Source organism: Coffea eugenioides, chromosome 8, assembly GCF_003713205.1.
Source record: "Coffea eugenioides isolate CCC68of chromosome 8, Ceug_1.0, whole genome shotgun sequence".
In the NCBI taxonomy this organism is placed as follows: domain Eukaryota; kingdom Viridiplantae; phylum Streptophyta; class Magnoliopsida; order Gentianales; family Rubiaceae; genus Coffea; species Coffea eugenioides.
Genome location: NC_040042.1, coordinates 39,939,828 through 39,959,615, shown reverse-complemented (window position 1 = coordinate 39,959,615; position 19,788 = coordinate 39,939,828). Strand labels below are relative to the sequence as shown.

At 36.4% G+C, this 19,788-nt stretch overlaps 3 protein-coding genes across 5 annotated transcripts; 1 reads left to right on the top strand and 2 right to left on the bottom strand.

The window, feature by feature from the left end:
- Window positions 1-471: 471 nt before the first annotated feature.
- Window positions 472-2,629, bottom strand: LOC113781515. Its single transcript, XM_027327466.1, has 3 exons — window positions 2,555-2,629; window positions 889-2,069; window positions 472-772 (listed from the first exon to the last, which is right to left on the bottom strand). Exon 2 carries the CDS (start codon window positions 1,926-1,928, stop codon window positions 897-899), a length of 1,032 nt encoding a protein of 343 aa, XP_027183267.1. The 5' UTR covers window positions 1,929-2,069; window positions 2,555-2,629; the 3' UTR covers window positions 472-772; window positions 889-896.
- Window positions 2,630-4,543: 1,914 nt separating this feature from the next.
- On the top strand, window positions 4,544-8,223 carry LOC113781745 (protein NRT1/ PTR FAMILY 1.2-like). Of its 3 annotated transcripts, XM_027327737.1 has the most exons (5): window positions 4,544-4,933; window positions 5,149-5,366; window positions 6,354-6,595; window positions 6,812-6,904; window positions 6,995-8,223. In XM_027327737.1, the coding sequence occupies exons 1-5, from the start codon at window positions 4,819-4,821 to the stop codon at window positions 7,860-7,862; spliced, it is 1,536 nt and encodes a 511-aa protein (XP_027183538.1). In that variant the 5' UTR covers window positions 4,544-4,818; the 3' UTR covers window positions 7,863-8,223. The 3 variants fall into 3 exon arrangements, with proteins under 3 accessions (XP_027183538.1, XP_027183537.1, XP_027183539.1); XM_027327736.1 differs by having other exon boundaries at window positions 6,354-6,904; XM_027327738.1 differs by lacking the exon at window positions 4,544-4,933 and adding an exon at window positions 5,503-5,665 and having other exon boundaries at window positions 5,280-5,366; window positions 6,354-6,904.
- Window positions 8,224-10,799: 2,576 nt separating this feature from the next.
- On the bottom strand, window positions 10,800-14,634 carry LOC113780741. The gene is made up of 7 exons (XM_027326517.1): window positions 14,226-14,634; window positions 14,049-14,112; window positions 13,688-13,805; window positions 13,444-13,550; window positions 13,145-13,338; window positions 12,783-12,980; window positions 10,800-11,089 (listed from the first exon to the last, which is right to left on the bottom strand). Exons 1-7 carry the CDS (start codon window positions 14,632-14,634, stop codon window positions 10,800-10,802), a joined length of 1,380 nt encoding a protein of 459 aa, XP_027182318.1.
- Window positions 14,635-19,788: the final 5,154 nt, after the last annotated feature.

The window sequence follows — 19,788 nt, the reverse complement described above, 5'->3', positions numbered from 1 at the left end:
CTACACAAGTGTTTGCAGATGCAATGAAAGTTTTGTTTCTTGTCTTTCTATCTTTTTTTTTTAACAAAAGAACAAATTTCTTACAATAATACAAATCAAGTTTTTTTTTGGATAAACAAATAAAGAATGCTAGATGCATTCCTTACCCTTTTGTTTATCACTATTTAATTTTTTTAATGTAAAGGTGAAAAAAGAAAAGGTAAAATTTGTCCTATAACTTGTGTTCTTGCTCTTAAATTTGCCTCTAGTATCAAACTAACAAATAAATAGAGTGAAAAAAATATCAAAGAAAAAATAAAATGATCAACTAATGCGTATTACGTTGAAATCCTAAACATCCAAGCAAGGCATTAATTTGAAAGCACCAAGACTAAAATAACATTTACTGCTCATTGCTTCCAAGAGTTCATGGTTGTCTATACAAATCAACAAAATACAAAATCTATGCCCCTAAAATGGATTCGAGTGACAACCAAATCTTATAAGCAACCCTCAAAAATAACTTAGGACCAAAAGTCAAGCCCCCTGTTTTGCACAAAAGCATTAGTAGCAAAGTCTAGCAAAAGCCAAGTCGTACAAAAGCATTAGTACCAAAAGTCTAGCAAAAGTCAAGTCCCCTGTTTTGTACAAAAGCATTAGTAGCAAAAGTCTAGCAAAAGTCAAGTCTCCTGTTTTGTACAAAAGCATTAATAGCAAAAGTCAAGTCCCTTGTTCTGCACAAAAAGCGTTAGCATAATCCAAGTCCAGAAACTTGATCCATGACTTGATATACCTTCAGAACAAAATAGAGAAAAAGAAATCAATCATAAGTTAGATAGCATTATCACTACCTTTATCATAATTTAGAAGTTAGCAAAGTTTAAATAATATGGAAATTCTAACCAATACCAGTACATTCATGCTTGTAGATAATGGATGATTTTGTCAATAAGCTCCTTATCACATCCAATTTGCAAAGGAAGATTTCCATCTCTTATCAACCGTTGCTTCCCAATATGTGGAACTTTGTAATTATTCCCTCCACAATTCTTCATCACCTCAAGCATACATAGTTGTAAGGTTAAGAACACATTGTTGAGACTTTCAGATGATAATTCATCGAAAGACTTTTCAACAGCAGAAATTAGTTCGTCAATAGAGTTAGGTGCTTCTTGATGCTGGAGTGATTGAATGGCTCTAAAATACCCAAGATCAAGAACATTCATATCAGGGCTATTAGGTGGTTGAAATGATAAACGAATATCAAAACCTTCTCTTGTGGCAGCTTCTATGAACTCAACATCCATTGGATCAATATGTGGTTTTGCATTATCTTGTTGGATGAAGATAGGGCTGATAACATCACTTTGTGGCCATTTAGCACGAATTGCAGGCAAAACATTATCAATTAAGCACCTTCTATACACTTCCTTGGTCACTGATAGGATAGGCTTTGTTTCTAGAGTACCAGCAACACGATTTTTGCTATTCCTTTTAGCTGGTTCTTTGAAGGCAAAAGGAAATATTCCAATTTTCCCATCAAAGTGCTTGTTTCTAGAACAATCAAAGCGAGGTCGAGCAACTGCAGCTAGAAACATAACCTTAACAATAAACTTTTTACTCCTACAAGTCCTCATAGGGTGTTTTTCTTCAGGATGTAGGTAGTATTTCTCAGACTCCTTAGTCATGTAGAACCACTTTTCATCGATATGAACCATATTGAACATGTTTTCGAAAACAGGTGCATCATTAAGACTCTCTTGTTGAAGCATTGACAAACAAAATTTGAGTCTTACCAATTTATTGTCATCAGTAAGGTGAGGCTTTAATGCATTTGAATGTGCTTTGATAACACCTTCTTTTATTCGTCGATGAAGAGTGGACTTGGCAACTTTCATTTTGGTTGATAGAGAACGAATATTTGTTCGACACCGTAGAGGTATTTCCATGATAGTGCTGAAGTCTATCTCTACCCTTTTGCGTCCTACCCTCTTAGGAAACCTGCGAGAGATGTCAACCGAGCCTCCATTAATGATTGAAGACTTTGCTCTTTCCCAAATTCTTTGTACTGTCCTCGTGCTGATTTTGAACTGTGTTGCAATAACTTTGGTTAATCCTCTTTCTAGTTGCCCACCATAACTATATTGCAATAATGCTTCAAATATGGCTTGCCTTTGCTGATTTGTCAACTTTTTCCTAGAGATTTCATAATTTTGAAAACTATGATTATCCATGTTCACTGTGGAATATTATCAAACAGAATTTGTGCAATAGACGAATCTCTCTATAATCTCATTATATAGAGAATAAAGGCATCAGAATTATCTGCTTCCAAAATCTATTTATAAGAAACGTGAGAAACAAAAAGCTTAAAAAAATGCATCTACAAATTTTCAATGAACCGCCAAATTTCAAGAAAAAAGGGAAAAACAATAAATGGCGCCAAATAAAAGATTAGCTAAATTATGCTAAGTCTCAAGATTATCTACTTCAAATTGATCAAAAGATCATAAAACAAAATGAAAATAAAAAAAAAGCACCAACAAAGTGATAGACGGATTTGTAGAAATCTTACCTTTTTCCATTGTCAATCTTCTGTAACTGATCTTGTTGATTTTATGAAACCCAAGTATACAGAGGAATAGCTAGAGTTGGAAACGGATGTTTGCTTTACTTTAACTTGTCTTTGCCTTTTAGTCAAATGTCTTAATGGCAAGTGGTCCCCAACACCCAACAGCTTGTTATTTTACTCCACGAACAACAAAGGGCACGATTGGAATAATCAGATAAGTGTGTCCCATTATGCTACTGTACATAAAAAGTGTGTTTCCCAAAAAGCGTCCCAAATTTTGGGACGGAGGGAGTATTCAAATTGACGGACCACAAAAGTTAAGTTGGCGGTAGTAGCCAATAGCTAGGTCACGTCACATCATTAGTCCCCCAGCCCATTGAAGTTTACCTTTTTATCCTCAAAAATCAAGAACTTGAGGTTTTAACGCAAGATCATTCATTGTTCTCTCTCTTTTGTCTAATGATATGGGGCTGCAAAATCTAGTAGAAGAAGATTGAATATACAAGGAAACATCAACTTAAATCAATTTGGCTTGTGCTTCACTATTAAGTTATTCAAGCTAAAACTTTTAGGCTAAAAAATTGAATAAAGCTATTGCAATAATCTGAGCTGTCTGATGTAAGGGTATGGGGTGCCCCTTTACATCTAAGCAGTTTAGAACACATTGTCATATTTATTAACTCATTTACATTTAAATACTTAACCCTACTTTAGTTTTTGATCCATCACAATAGTTTGTTCAATTTCGTGACGTCAAAAACTAAGCTGTAAGAAATTTTCCAGTCTTAAACAGTATTTTCACTTCGCCACGAGAATTTGCCATTGTTTTCCTCAAATTTCAATTAACACAGTTTGAATTTCCAATTAAACCCCAGTTAAACTTAATCCCACTTTATTTCTTGAACTATCACAAAGATTTGTCCAAATTGCTTGAGATAAGAAAACTAACCTGCAATTTCCTTTCTTAAACAATAATTTGCCACTGATTTTTGCAAATTTTAAGTAACATATGTTAAATTTAATGTAAGGTTACATATGCCTGTGAATTTGAATTCAAAGGAAGGATTGGAATGAATAGATTTGAAATACACATTGTTCAAGTATATTGTTTGGCTCAAAAGATATCATGAGATAATAGAATTCACAATTAATAAAACCAGTTGGGGCAGAAATTGATTTTTTGCTTTCTTCTCTAAATGGCCGGACGCGATTCTGCAGTCTGTATTACTTGGCTTCTAGATTAATTCCGGCGATAGCACCAACACCAAGGCATTGCGCAATTGATATAGTCCAGACACAAACTTGTATACAAGTTTGAACAGCAAAAAACGAATGACTCATCTTCTTTTCTAGAGCCAATCTTGCCGGCAACCGCCAAATGGTGGCAATGTTATTTGAATTGTATTAAACATGTAATTAATGAGATCTAAAGTCTTATTTGGAACATCATCATTGGTCAAAAACTAATTAGTCGATATACCAAGTAATTGGTAAATTTTAAATTCTCAACCAAATTTCTTCATCTGTTTGGATAAGAGAATTGGATTTGAAATCCAAACGCATCCAAATATCTCCATCCAAAAACACAACAATATAATTTATTAGCAGCTAAGGATTAAGATGTTGTACGATTACCAGTCCTAATTGTAATGTACAATATAACTACTCATACAATAAGTTTAATTGTACTATACTACCACAATAAATTAACACGACAAAGATGAATACCAGTAACTTACCAAAAGACAATCTTTAGAAATCCTCCTGCAATTTCATCCATTCAATTTCAAACCAAATCCCATCTCCACATAATTTAGTGTACAATCAAAAGACCCCACTCTACTTCAAAGCGGGCATCTATGGATGGTTGGATTATAAATTGGTATCTAATTGACGGACCACAATGGTAAGTTGTGCCAGCGGTACTAGTTTACGTCACATCATTACTCCCTCAGCCCATTGAAGTTTACCTTCCTATCCTCCAAAATCAAGTACTTGAGAATTTAACGTAAGACCATTCATCGTTCTCTCTCTTTCGTCTAATGTGATGGGGCGGCAAAATGTAGTAGAAGAAGATGGACTATGTTTCAGTTTGCATTGCCACTTAGGTCGTATGCTTAGTATAGAATTATTCATATAAAATATTAGTAATTGTTTTCCAGTGTGCTCAGTATTATTGCAGTAGAAGAAGAAGAAGAAGAAGAAGAAGAAGAAGGTATGATGGAGAATTCTGCTGATGATGAACAAGAAAGTATGATTACAAATGCATGATGGAGAATTCTTCTGATGATGAACAAGAAAGTATGATTACAAAGCCTTTACTTGATGATCATGACGGATTTTCAGGAAAGGGTGGCTTCAGAACAATGCCATTCGTTTTAGGTAACTCCTTTTTCTTTCTTTTTTCCTTTGAATTTGTAGAAGGGGTGGGGTGGGGTGGGAAGGACTGAAACCTCACTTTGAAAACAAGAAACAAACGACCCTTATTAAAACTGCGTATATCTGATTCTCATTCTATGTGTCTTTGTTTAATTGAAGTTTATTATTAAGAATTGACCGTTCTGTGTTTTAATGGTTTTTTTTTTTTCCGGGGGCAGCCAATGAGGCTTTTGCGCAGGTGGCAAGCCATGGGCTACAGCCTGACATGATTCTGTACTTGACGAGAGAATATCATTTGAACATGGCTACTGGGTCTAACATAATCTTTCTTTGGTCAGCAGCAACAAATTTCGTGCCCCTTCTTGGTGCTATAGTTGCAGATTCATTTCTGGGTCGATTTCGGACGATCTTATTTGGTTGTGTTATTAGTCTTCTGGTAAATACCCCATTTACACACTTTAGTGTTTTCAGTAGTTAATATTTATTTTAATTATGTTTAATTTTTCATAGCACAAGAAGCTGTTAGTTCCGATTTCTTGCATTTTCATCCATCATGTCATTTTCAACTTCAGATTGTACTGTGAAAGTGGACGAATTTTATAGAGTTTCCCTGGCTTTTTTCTTTGATCTGGCGGCCAGGATGGATCAAAGAACATTTAAAAATGCTTAATGATCTTGTGAGAAGGAGGAGTTGGGGTGCACTTTAAAACTACATCATTGTTGCTTAAGAGTGGTGTAAGTCATTTTCCTGCCGCTGTCAGATGCTTTTTCTTTTTTGTCGGAAAAATACATCATTTCTCACTTTTTATCTTCATGCAGTGACAAAATTTTATCTGTTCTGACCCTGTGTTTAGAACCATAATTGATCATTTCAATTAAGAACCAACATGTTCACATAGGAAACTGGTGAAACAAATTGCAGAAAAGGCATGTTTTTGGCCAATCAAACTGGTGAACATGTGTTTTAGACTTTCTTGTCTAATTCTGCTTTCCAGCAACTCTCATTTTACATAACCATAATTTTTTTTTTGGAGAGGATTCCAATCATATATGGCATGATGTCATCCGAAAATGCAGGCCATTAGTTTCTTCACGCACACAGCAGCTTTATATTTTAGTTTTCAGTTACAAATCTTGCTCCATTGATATTTCATGTGCAGTGAAGAAAACTGAAAAAGAACCCCTGACTTTTAGAAGATAATTTGTTTCACATCACACTAGTAAAACTTAAAGAAATTTAAATTCTCTGCATCTTTCTTTAAGGCTTCACTTGTTGATGCACGGAAGTAGTCATGCTGCTGCAAGAAAAAATTACACTACTGACCAGTAATACAGAGGGGTGCATTTTTAGTTCTTCAAATTTACTATATTATTTATAATTTTAATGGAATCATCTGAAAATGAGTTTCTACTTTGATTGAAGGGAATGGCTCTTTTGTGGCTAACAGCTATGATTCCACAAGCAAAGCCGCCTCCATGCCATGAATCGAATAAAATTTGTAGCTCTGCGACAAGTTTTCAACTCTTTCTCTTGTGTTCTTGTTTTGGACTCACGTCTATTGGATTTGGAGGAATTACGTCTTCATCCTTAGCTTTTGGTGCTGATCAGTTACAAAAAGCAGGTGGCCACAACAATGGACGGGCTCTGGAGTCCTATTTCAGCTGGTACTATGCGTTATGCACAATTTCTATTTTAATTGCTTATACTTGCATTGTCTACGCACAAGAAAGCTTGGGATGGCAAGTTGGTTTTGGCATTCCAGTCATGCTCATGTTGTTGTCAACTCTGTCATTCTCCCTGGCTTCGCACTTATATGTCAAGTTGAAGGCTAAATCAAGTTTAATTGTCGAAATACTTCAAGTGGCTGTAGCCTCTTATAGGAAACGGCATATGGAATTGTCAACAGAGAGCTCAAAATTGCTGTGCCATCACCACAGGGGTCCATCAATTTGTCTTCCATGTGAAAAACTAAGGTGTGATCTTAATTTTCTCTTATCCAAAATGATTAGCTTCAATAATTTAACAATGTTCTCTTATGGAAGCTTCAATAATTTGTCTTCCAGGTTCTCAAATAAAGCTTGCATCATCATAGATCCTGAGAAAGACTTGACAACAGATGGAAAAGCGGCAGATCCCTGGAGTCTTTGCACAGTAAATCAAGTTGAGGCCCTGAAGTCGATTCTCAGAGTGATCCCCTTATGGTCCACAGGAATGATAATGTCAGTAACTAGCAGCCAGGGCTCATTTTCCGTACTTCAAGCAAAGTCCTTGAACCGAAAATTTGGTCCAAACTTTGAAATGCCAGCAGGTTCTTGTAGTATGTTTGCCATTGCCGGTGCAGTACTATGGATACCTTTTTATCTTCAGATAATCCTGCCTGTTGCATCAAGAATTTTGGGGAGACCTGTTCATCTCTCGACAAGGAAAAGAATGGGAATTGGAATTGCCCTTTCTTTCATAGGCATGATAGTGGCAGCAACAGTGGAGGTTAAACGACGTAGTCTGGCTATCAGGGAAGGATATTCAGATGATTCAGATGCAGTGGTGGACATGTCATTACTTTGGCTTCTTCCCCAATCTTTCCTGATCGGTGCTGGCGTAACTGCAAATATAGTTGCACAGAATGAGTTCTATTATTCTGAGTTTCCAAGAAGCATGTCAAGTATATCTTCCACTCTTTCCTTACTTGGGATATCTGCGGCAAATCTTGTTTCAAGTTTTCTTATGAACGCCGTTGACAAACTCTCAAAACTGGGAGGAAAAGAAAGCTGGATTTCGACTGACATCAATAAGGGTCACTATGATTATTACTATTGGGTTCTTGCTGGCTTAAGTGTGCTTAACATGATTTATTTCCTCATTTGCAGCAAGGCTTATGGTCCTAGCAAAGAAGATGAGAAAGAGACAACTTTTCACGAAGAGGATAATTAGCACTATAGCTCTTTCATTGCCATAATGTAACCTAGACAATTTGTATCGTGATCAACATACCTGCAGAAGCCTGGGAGTCAAGAATATCTGCTGATCCAACAATGTTTTCAACAATGTCATTGGAGAGAGCTGGTAATGAAGATCAAACTGATTTACATATCGTTGGCAATGCCGCTGTTGAATAGGATTGTATCTATAGATGTGATGCTGTTGGTGTATGAATATACAAACTTTACACGTTCAAGATTGTAAATCTGCCATTTTACTATAAAAGCTGTCATCCAACTTATTATATCTGGATGCACTGATGTCGCGCAGCTGCGAACTGTAGTAGAAAAATAATCTTCCTTGTTAATTTCCTGCATCATTGCTAATTGCACTTTTTTCCCCTCCCTTTTCTGTATGTATTGACATTTTAAGCTTCTTTTAAAAGTTAAATTTGTTACTTCAAATTTCCTACATCAATTCTCTCTATTGTTTGCTATAACCTTTGGCCTGCTATACATGATTTTTTGTTGCAAATTTCTTTCATATGTTTGATGCATTTTCAAGTTATTTTTTAGTTGAATTTGTGACATCAATTATGTATAAGCCATCGAATGGCAATTTGGAAATGAAAATACTTTTAAGCATTTCATCTTATTATTGTATAGGTACGAGTGGCCGAAGTGAAATTGTCAAAAATCCACTGGACAATTTGATAAACTTCTCCTTACTGATAATATTCTTCCATTAATTAATAGAAATCCCTTAATCTTTAAAGATGATTCAACATTTTGCATTTTATCTTATTCAATCTATGTGCTTCAAAGGGAAGTATTCTATTGGCTTTGAGGTTGCCTGAAGTCATAGCCTCAAATTGCTAGCCTGACGTGATCGTTTCCTTTGGGTTGGATTTTCTTTTATAGCACGACGCCATAGATTGTTCAGATAGGTGCAATTCGAATTCAGTTAAACCGTATTGATTGTTCAACACAATTTTTAATAAATGGAAAAAGTTTATTATATTTATGTACTTTATTATTTTTTAGGTAAATTACTTATAACCGTCAAGTGATTGCACATAATATCACATGATCTTCCTAAAGTTTCAAAATAGTCACATAACCTTTTTTTGATTTTATGTAATGGATAAAATGTAGGATCAGTTACTGTGTTTATATCAAACACATTCTAAAGTGCGTGTGATAAAATTTTAATCTTCATGTAACTCTTTTATGATTTATGTAAATATCCACTTTGCCACTTGTAATTTTTACATTTATCTACGTAATCCCCCTATACTTTTATATAAAGTAGTTAAGTCATTGATTGATTTAATATTTAAGAAAGGGCACTATTGATATTTCAATTAACGATATTATATAGGTTATTTTTTGTCCAACTTTCACTTTACGTAAAATTATTGGGACTTGAAGTGGACATTTTAAAACGTAAGAAAAGTCAAGTGACAATAGATGAAACCATAGGGGGCGAATATATAATTTACCCTTATTTTTGAATCCATTTTGTTATTATACAGGTCGAATGGTGCAAATAACACACAATTGCTGAAACCCGCTTTCTGTTCCTAAAGCCATTGATTGAGAATGCATGTCCACTCTAAGCATTCGGGGGATGCCTAACACAGCCCACTGAAAGACTATTGCCAAATATGGCAGTAGTAGTAATTTATTTTGGCCATATATAGATTTGCCAAATGTGCAATAATGCGGTGGCGAAGTTCAATTCAAAATGAATATACTCACTGACATGTTGTCGATGCCTGTGCAATAATAAAATTAAACTTAATTATCAATTAAAATAATCAAATTCCAATTCAAGTACTGAAACAGGGACTCTAGGTGTATAATGGGTTACTTGATTCACTCTGTTTCCGAAAAGTTTTCTTGATCCGATATACCCGAATGGGATGACTTTTTCACAAATAATGATGAATTTGTAGACAGGGCAAGTAGGGTCGTATCCTCAGAGATTGGGGATATTTGTCTCTCTAGAAATCCAAAATAACACAGGGGGTGTTTTTTTATAAAGGGTGACAATTAAAACAATTCAACTAAGAATAAAATAACCAACTAAAAATTCATTAGTCCGGGTGGCTTTAACTTCCACCTATTTAGACACATAATCGACTACCAACAATATATATATATAACCAAATGAAGTAGGAAAAGGACCCATAAAATCTATACCCCAGACATCAAAAATTTTGACAAAAATCAATGGGACTTGGGGTATATGATCTCTGCGGGCTATATTACCTCCCCTTTGACAAAGATTACAAGATTTACAAAATACATATGCATCTTTAAATAACGAAGGCCAATAAAACCCACTTTCTAATATCTTATGAGCAGTTCTCTTGGGTCTAAAATGACCTCCACAGGCAAAAGTATAACAAAAACTCAGAATTGACTGAAATTCAGTTTCACTTACACATCGTCTCATCACCTGGTCAGCACATCTCTTCCACAAGTACGGGTCATCCCAAATGAAATACTTGGCGTCGCTGTTCAATTTGTTCCTCTTCGATTTTGGCCAACCTGCAGGAAAATTACCAGTTACCACCAAGTAATTAACTAGATCAGCATACAAAAGCAATTGAGAATTTAGAAAAAATAAATGCTCTTCAGGGAATGCATCCTTCAATGGCTCGTTCTCCTCTCCAATTGGTATGCAACTCAAATGGTTGGTTACTAGATTTTCTGAGCCTCTTTTATCCCTTATCTCCAAATCAAATTCCTGTAGGAGCAATATCTACCTTATAAGCCTCGATTTTGCATCTTTCTTGGTCATTAGGTAGTTTAATGCTGCATGATCAGAAAATACAATAACTTCAGCACCTAACAAATGTGACTTGAATTTTTCTAAAGCAAAAATAACTGCAAGAATCTCCTTCTCAGTAGTGGAGGAGTTTAATTGAGCTCCGTTCAAGACTCAGGATGTATAGTAGATGACGTGAGCTGCCTTTCCCACTCTTTGCCCCAATACAACCCGTACAACATGATCACTGGCATCGCATATGATCTCAAATGGCAAACTCCAGTTAGGAGGCTGGATGATCGGGGGTAAGGTTAACAGCTTCTTTAATGTGTCAAAGGCTCTCTCACACTTGTTATCGAACTCGAAAGTCACATCTTTTTCTAAGAGTTGGAAAAACGGGGCTCCAATCTTCGAGAAATCTTTGATGAACCTTCGATAAAATCCTGCATTGACAGGTGCCGAACCTGTGCAATAATGATAAATAAAACCTAACTACCACTTAAAACAGTCAATAATCAATTCGAGTACTGGAGCAGGGACTCTAGGTGTGCAATGGGTTACTTGATTCACCCTGTTCCCGAAGAGTTTGCTTAATCCGATATACCTGAATTAATTATTTAACTGAATTCCCTAACTAGTAGACAGTGGTAAGCAGGGTCGTCTCCTCAGGGACTAGCAAGATATTTTGTTTCTTTTCAAATCAAGATTAATGGGGGGTTTTGGTATCGAATGCCAACTAAACAAATTAAATGCAGAAAATAATTAATTAAAAGAAATAACTAAGAGAAACTCTAGCCAAGGGTATACTTCAGAAATGGTTCATGCAACTGATCATCGATTCAAGGTAATTCCAACATTTATTAATAGATTAGTTATAGTTGTCATGCACGCGATAAACAACCAACCCTTCCTTAATTTATCGATAGCTAAGGTACGACCATTAACTATTTCTCTAACCCAAAAACAACCCTAGGTACGACCGTAGGATTTAATTTCTAGATTGCATTAAGAATTAGAAAGGCCCAATCCTAACTAACAAACACGCTAAGAGGGTTTGTTTAAATTAGATCGTATGTTTCCCTGACATAAACCCAATTACGCCAGTTGCTACTGGGATAGAGGTAACGAACAATTACGGATTCAATTACCCCTATTTAGCAAAATAGCCTATATGAATAATTAATTATTGCGCACTAATCAATCATACACAAGAGCTATAACAATTAAAAGCAGGAATCATATAAATACCAATAAATGAGAAAGCGATTAAAATAAATACGATCTCACAGTAATTGTAGAACCAAATCATCAGTTGTCCCTTGACTAGAAATAAGAGGCTAGTTCTCCATTAATGGAAAACCAACCTATTCGAAGCTTACAATTGCTGTCTCCCAAATTCCGTCCAAAGAAGAAAAGTAAAAGACTGAAAATAAAAACCAAAGCAATTCTCCTTTTCATAATCGGCCAAAGGAGACAAAAGTGGAGAGCAAGTCTAGTGCCCTCACGTCTCTTATTGTTTCCTCCCCGAAGTCAAACAGGAGCCCTGGCCAAGTAGCAATCCCGCGGGATCTGGCTTTCTCTTTTCTTTTGTTTCCTATTCAGCTTCTACTACTCCCTCAAATCCGTGCAAAGGAAATCAAAGGACCAGAAATTGCTGCTTCCTTTGAGTATTAATTACACGGGCCGGCCATCCTCTCATTTCCTAATTTGTAGCTTTTTGAAACCAAATAGACTTCCTTTTAATCTTCCGTCAATAATCCATGTAGACTCCATTTTGAATTGGGAAACTCTTGTAAAATCACATCTTTTATCTCTTTTTGCTCCACCTTCCTACAATTAGTACCAAATACCAAATATAAGTAGAATCAATCAATTAAAATAATATTTGGTATAATAAAAGAGGAAAATAATCATAGAATTAATGGCAAAAATATAACCCAGAGCGCACCTCCCGCACACTCGCGGGGTAAGGTAAAGCAGATATAATATCTATTTTCGCCCTGTCAAGCTCAATACCTTTAGAAGACACAACATGACCTAAGACTATCCCATGGTCAACCATAAAATGACATTTTTTCTAATTAAGCACAAAATTAGTCTCTATACACCTCAACAGAATCAGTTTCAGGTTATTTAGACAGGTATCAAAACTATCACCGTATACACTGAAATCGTCCGTGAAAATCTCAATAATGTTCTCAATATATTCAGAAAAGATGCTTACCATACATCTCTGGAACGTTGCAGGTGCATTGCACAGGCCGAAGGGCATCTGTCTATAAGCAAAGGTCCCGAACGGGCACGTGAAAGTCGTCTTGTCTTGATCCTCTGGTGCAGTTGCTATCTGAAAATATCCTGAAAATTCATCCAAGAAACAATAGTAAGCCCTACAAGCTAAGCGTTCAACCATTTAGTCAATAAAAGGGAGAGAAAAATGGTCCTTTTTTGTGACGGCGTTCAGCTACGGTAGTCAATACATAGCCTCCATCCAGTGGGTTTGCGCACTGGCACGAGCTCACCAGTTTGGTTGGCTTCCACTGTCACTCTTACCTTATTCGGAACTATTTGGACCGGGCTCACCCATGGGCTATCTGATATTGCAAAGATGATCCCCACATCCAACAGCTTCAAAATTTCTTTCTTCACCACTTCTATCATGAGGGGATTGAGCCTCCTTTGAGCTTGCCATACAGATTTGGCGTCTTCTTCCAACCTTATTCAATGTATGTAGACGAAAGGGCTGATCCCCTTAATGTCGGCGATGGTCCACCCTATCACCTTCTTATGCTCTCTAAGGACCCGGATTAGCTTCTGTTACTGGGTTTCTGAGAGTGCAGCTGAGATAATCATCGGGAGTGTTTCGTTGTCGCCCAGATACGCATATTTTAAGTGTTTCAGCAAGGGTTTCAACTCTAACACAGGTGCCTGCACCACAGATGACAGTACCCTTTGGTGAGATTCGAGAATGAAAATTGGTGAGATTTCATACCTTTTTGTTGTGGTTGGCAATGAGTATAATGCCCCTATTGTGCATTTCAGATCTTCACTCCACTCCACTCCACCTCAGGAGTTGTCTCCAATTCGAGGTGCTTGGTTAAAGCAACCTCCAATTCATCCCTGCCAACAGTTTTAAATACTTCCTGCACCGCAGGATCAATAGCACTCACAGAAAAAACAGAGCTAAAATTAAAGTTTGAGGGATATTTCATAGTATCAAAGATATTAAAATGCGCAATTTCACTATCAAATTCCATGAATAAGGTGCCCTTATTAACATCAATTCTCGTCTATGTTGTGCTCAAAAAGGGTCTACCTAATAGTAAATGTGAGGGATCGGGAGAGTGATCATCATCCATATCAAGTATATAAAAGTCAGTTGGGAATATCAAATCATTAATTTTTATCAACACATCTTCAACCAACCCATCAAGATATGCATTAGTTCGGTCAACTAATTGAATGATTATCCCAATTTCTTTTAATGGACCTAGGTTTAGAGAAGTATAGATAGATTTAGGCATAACATTAATCGAGACTCCCAGATTCAACAGGCCTTTCTAATCAAAGTGTCGCCTATCCTACAGGGGATAGTAAACATACCTGAGTCCCCGTACTTTGGTGGAAACTTTCTCTGCAGGACCGCGGAGACATTCTCCCCCACAATGACCCTTTCATCTCCCCTCAACCGCCTTCGGTTGACACACAAGTCCCTTAGAAACTTGGCATACTTCGGCACTTGTTTAATAGCGTCTAAGAGGGGGTTATTAATGTCTACCTTGCGGAACACCTCCAGGATCTCCTTCTCCTTATTCTGCTTCTTCGATTTTTCCAACCTGCTAGGAAAGGGAGGCAGGTTAGCTTTAACTACAATGACTGGGTCTGGGATTACCTTTGGATTTGTGCCATTGCTGTCCTCCTTCTCAATCTCATTTTCGATCTTTTCCTCATCCTTGTCCTTTGGAATCGTAGATTCAAGCCCCTGAATTTCCTTCCTGCACCTTAGGATCATCGCGCTTACGTCCTTTGGATTCAACTCAGGCTGAGACGGCAATTTACCTTGGACTTGGGACTCCAAACGGTTGATTATTATGGCCATTTGATTCATCTGATTTTGCATGAATTGCATCTGGCTCATTTGATTTCTTATGTTATGCAGTTCGGAGTCCGTCTTTTGTTGATGTTGTGCGGTGGTAGCCATCAGTTGTTTCATCATCTCCTCCAAAGATGGACTAGAGTTTGGTGGCGGAAGTGGTCGGGATTGGTACTGCTGCTGGTATCCTTGTTGTCTATTTGGCACAAAGTTAGGCTGCCTGTTCCCTCCATAGCTAAGGTTAGGGTGATCCCTCCAACCAGGATTGTAGGTACTTGAATACGGGTCATATTACTTTCTTGGCGCCGGCGCGTAACCCTGTGCACTTTTTTCTTGGATCATTGGGCACATCTCTGTAGCATGACCCATAACAGTGCAAATTCCATACACCTTGGCTTGTGACGCATTCCCTACCGCCAATTGCCTAACAAAGGAGGTTAGCTCTGTCAATTGCTGCTGGATGGAAGATGTCTCTACCTTATTCACTTTGCGTATCGGGACGCCCTCTCTCATGCCAAACTGTTGTGAATTCTCAGCCATCCCCTCAATTAGTTCCAATGTCGCTCGAGGGGTCTTGATCACCAGTGCCCATCCACTCGCAGCATCAATTATGCTCCTGTCTCTGAAAAGTAGCCCCTCGTAAAAATATTGTATGAGCAACTGCTCACTTATTTGGTGCTGTGGCACTTGATGCACAACTTCTTGAATCGCTCCCAATAATCATAGAGCGACTCCCCTGGATGATGTTTGATACCGCAAATTTCTTTCCTTAGACTTGCAACTCTGGACGCAGGAAAATATTTATCTAAAAATTTTTTCTTCAACTGGTCCCACATAGTGATGCTACCTGGTAGTAGGTAATACAGACAGTCTTTTGCAGAATCCTTCAAGGAGAAAGGGAATGCCCTCATTTTTATCTGTTCCTCTGTAATATCCGGGAGGTTCATGCTGTTACAAACGACATCAAACTCTTGCAGGTGTTTATACAGCTCCTCACCTGGTAAACCATGAAAAGATGGTAAAAGATGAATTAGGTCAGATTTTAATTCAAATGGAGTGTTATCATTTAAAGTGAGGAAAGCAATGCATAAAGGCTATTGATTTAAATCAGGAGCAGTCAACTTCCTTAATGTTCGGGCATTAGCCATAATAACTTATTCTCGATCCGAATCACTTGAAGAATCACCAAGCGAATCTGTTGGTTCAACTTCTGGATCAGAACTCAGAGATGCAGCACTGGCGTGCTCTTCTCTGAGTTGCCTGATCTCTTTCCTTGTTCTGCGTGCGATCTTCTCTACCTCGAGGTTGAAAATTAATTCACCTGTACGAAAAAAACGAGACATGCACTCGAAAATACCAGAAATTTAGAACAAAAATGAATTTAAAAAGAAACAAATAGCTGACACCAAGCCCCGGCAACGGCGCAAAAAATTAACAGGTTGTCGATGTTTGTGCAATAATAAAATTAAACCTAGTTACCAATTAAAATAATCAAATCCCAATTCAAGTACTGGAGCAGGGATTCTAGGTGTGCAATGGATTACTTGATTTACCCTATTCCCGAAGAGTTTACTTGATCCGATATACCCGAATGGAATGACTTTTTCACAAATAATTATGAATTTGTAGACAGGGCAAGTATGGTCGTATTCTCAAGAATTGGGGATATTTGTCTCTCTAAAAATCTAAAGTAACATAGGGGGTATTTTTTTATAAAAAGTGACAATTAAAACAATTCAACTAAAAATAAAATAGTCGACTAAAAATTAAATGATAATTCACTAAAATCAAGATAATAACAATTAAAGATCTAACCAAGAAATAACATTAGCAATGGTTCACCTAATTGATCATCGATACACAAGTAATTCCAATTATTTATTAATAAATAGGTTATAACTGCCAAACAAGCGAAAACAGTCAACCCCTCCTTACTGTATCGGTGATTAAGGTATGTTCGTCAATCACGTTCTAATTGAGAAATAATCCTAGATACGCCCATAAAATTTAATTCTCCAATTGCCTTACGTATTAGAGGAGCCATATTCTAACTAAATAATACACTACTAGGATTATTTCAGATTAGCCCGCGTATCCCCCTGACACAAATCTAATCATGTCAGTTGTTACTAATTCAAGGCAATTAAATAATTACATATTTAATGCCCTAATTGATAATAGATTATCGAATTAACTAATTATCCGGATCCAAGACAATCAATTAATTAAATAATCATAAATACTGCAATCAAGGGATATGCAAATACCAATAAATAAAAGAAAAAGATAAAATTAAATCGATCTCACAATTTTTAGGCGGATCAAAACCTCCGTTGTTCCTTGACTAGAATAAGGAAATTAGTTCATATTTGATGTGAAAAACCCACGCGAAGCGAAAGGAACATTCGCAGACACTGTCTCAGAAATTAGGAGAATTCGAATTGCTTCAATCAGGCAAAGAAAAACAAAGTTACAAAGAGTACTTGCTTGTTCCTAATTGCTCCTTGCAGACGCAGGAGCAAAATTCACTAGAGGACGAAATACGAAGGAGCAAAGTTAAAAGAAAAGCTAAGCCCTCCAAAAAGTCCTCTGCTGCCTAATATCTATCAAAGTCCTACTCTCATGCCCTCCTTGTGCGGCGGCTTCCCAAGGAAAAGGAGATTCTGGTCCTCTCTGCTTCAGCAATTACTAAAATGGGCACAAGTTTTTCTTTGCCAGCAATGCCCCTGGGATAAGCTTTGTAACTTGGACTCCTTTTCTGTCAAATTGGCACTTGTTATCATATTTTCGTTCTACTCCCTGAAATAAATGTAAAATACTAAAAGTGAGTAGACTTTAACAATTAATCCACGTCGGGTCAGATAATAGGGAAAATTAATAATAAAATAAATGATAAAATCGCACCCTATTACTCACAGACTTTTTCCTACTATCCTATTCCTACCACACTCAGCCAGGAAAGCATATGCTATAAAGATTGGCATTTCTTGACCTCAATAGACTTGGTATATATTTGTGGGGTTTATAGAAGATTTTTTTTTTTAGGTCAATTAAAATAGTCATTTAGTTTAGTGTGTTAATTTGATGTTCCCTTCCAGTGCCCAAAATCATTTTCACTCTACACATTTTGAGTCATTTTGGCAACATCTCAGCATAAACATCCAACTATAGCTCTCCTTTAGGTACTTATTCTTCTTTCCGTTGAACTTGTCAACTTTGCTTCTACTTTTGGTGGCCAATTCAAAGGCCAACTTGGGCTTTTGTAAGTGTTTATGTCCCAAGTTTTGGGTTTTGATTGTTGGTTTATTGCTCGTTAATTTTCTTACTTTGGTGCTTGCATGTTGTTTTTCTAATTATCTAATCAATGCGTGTTAGTGTTGGTCATTGATTTGCTTTTTTTTTTCCTTTTCTTTTGATTGTGCATGTTGCCATTCGTGCTGAATTTACCTTATTTATTTTTCCCTTGACGAAGTGAAGCGTGTTAATCTTAATGGTAATATCAAGCAGCTAGCAAGGCATTACCAGGCCAAATCCATCACCATAACTCCCACTTAGGTTATTTGGGTCTGCTTTTTTTTTTTAAGAGGTTTTTATTAGATAAGTTTTTTATTAATAACTTTGTTTATAGTAAACTCAAAAAATACTTTCAAAGTTTTAAAATACACACCTCAAAATATCAAAAATTGACAGGTTGTCGAAGCCTGTACAATAATAAAAATAAGCCTAATTGCCAATTAAAATAGCCAAAATCCGATTCCAAATACTGGAGCAGGGACTCTAGATGTGCAATGGATTACTTGATTCACCCTGTTCCCGAAGAATTTGCTTGATCCGATATACCTGAATGGGATGACTTTTTTTCACAAATAAATATTAATTTGTAAACAGGGTAAGTAGGGTCATATTCTCAGGGATTGGGAGTATTTGTCTCTTTCGAAATCCAAAAATAACACAGGGGGTGTTTTTGTGCAGAAGTTGACAATCAAAGAAATTTAAATAAAAATGAATAGCTAACTAGAAATTAAATGACAATTCACTAAACTTAGAGTAACAATAATTAAAGGTCTAAAACAACTAAAACAAGAAAATAATTTAAAATGAAATAAAATAGGCAACTAAAAATCAAATTGCAATTCCTTAAAATCAAGGTAATAATAATTAAAGATCTAACCAAGAAATAACTTCAGCAAAGGTTCACCTAATTGATCATCGATGCACAAGAAATTTTAATTATTTATTAATAAATAGGTTATAATTACCAAACAAGCGATGACAGTCAATCTCTCCTTACTGTGTCGGTGATTAAGGTACGCCAGTTAATCACTGCTCTAATTGAGAAATAATCTTAGGTACGCCCATAGAATTTAATTCCCCAATTGCCTTACGTATTAGAGGAGTTCTATTCTAACCAAATAACGTATTACCAGGGTTATTTCAGATTAGCCCGCGTATTCCCCTGACACAAACCCAATCATGTCAGTTATCACTATTTCAAGGTAATTAAACAATTACGGATTTAATGCCCTAATTGACAATAGATTACCCAAACAACTAATTATCCGGATCCAAGGCAATCAATTAATTGGACAATTATAATCACTGTAATCAGAGAATATGCGAATACTAATAAATAAAATGAAAATGATAAAATTAAATCGATCTCACAAGTTTTAGGTGAATCAAAACTTCCGTTGTTCCTTGACTAGAGAAGGAGATTTAATATATCTCGGATAAGAAAGACTCACACAAAGTTGCAGCAACAATTGTGGCCATCGTCTCCGAAATTGAGAAAATTCAATTCGGTTCGGCAATGAAGGAAAAGTCAAGATTACAAAGAATGCCCAATTGCTTTTCTTTGCCTTCACATCCGAGGGAAGCAAAAGCACAAAAAGACGAAAAGAGGAAAAGTCAAAAGAAAAGGAATGACGCACAACATTTATCAGCACAAACTCCTTCAATTGCAAATTAACTAATCTAAGAAAAAGGAATAGCACACAACATTTATCAGCTAATGGTCCAAATATTAACCAAAATCTCAACATTAAATCCATAAATCGGCAAGCTGACTTTTAT

Excerpts from the sequence above, each read along its gene's own strand:
- LOC113781515 (XM_027327466.1), bottom strand. The coding sequence starts at position 1,928 with ATGGAAATACCTCTACGGTGTCGAACAAATATTCGTTCTCTATCAACC.
- LOC113781745 (XM_027327736.1), top strand. The coding sequence starts at position 4,819 with ATGATGGAGAATTCTTCTGATGATGAACAAGAAAGTATGATTACAAAG. Across the intron at positions 4,934-5,148 it reads AACAATGCCATTCGTTTTAG|CCAATGAGGCTTTTGCGCAG; the intron begins GTAACTCCTTTT and ends TTCCGGGGGCAG. Across the intron at positions 6,905-6,994 it reads CTTCCATGTGAAAAACTAAG|GTTCTCAAATAAAGCTTGCA; the intron begins GTGTGATCTTAA and ends TTTGTCTTCCAG.
- LOC113780741 (XM_027326517.1), bottom strand. The coding sequence starts at position 14,634 with ATGATCCTAAGGTGCAGGAAGGAAATTCAGGGGCTTGAATCTACGATT. Across the intron at positions 13,339-13,443 it reads GCTGCACTCTCAGAAACCCA|GTTGGAAGAAGACGCCAAAT; the intron begins GTAACAGAAGCT and ends ACATTGAATAAG. Across the intron at positions 12,981-13,144 it reads AGTGGAAGCCAACCAAACTG|GATATTTTCAGATAGCAACT; the intron begins GTGAGCTCGTGC and ends ATGAATTTTCAG.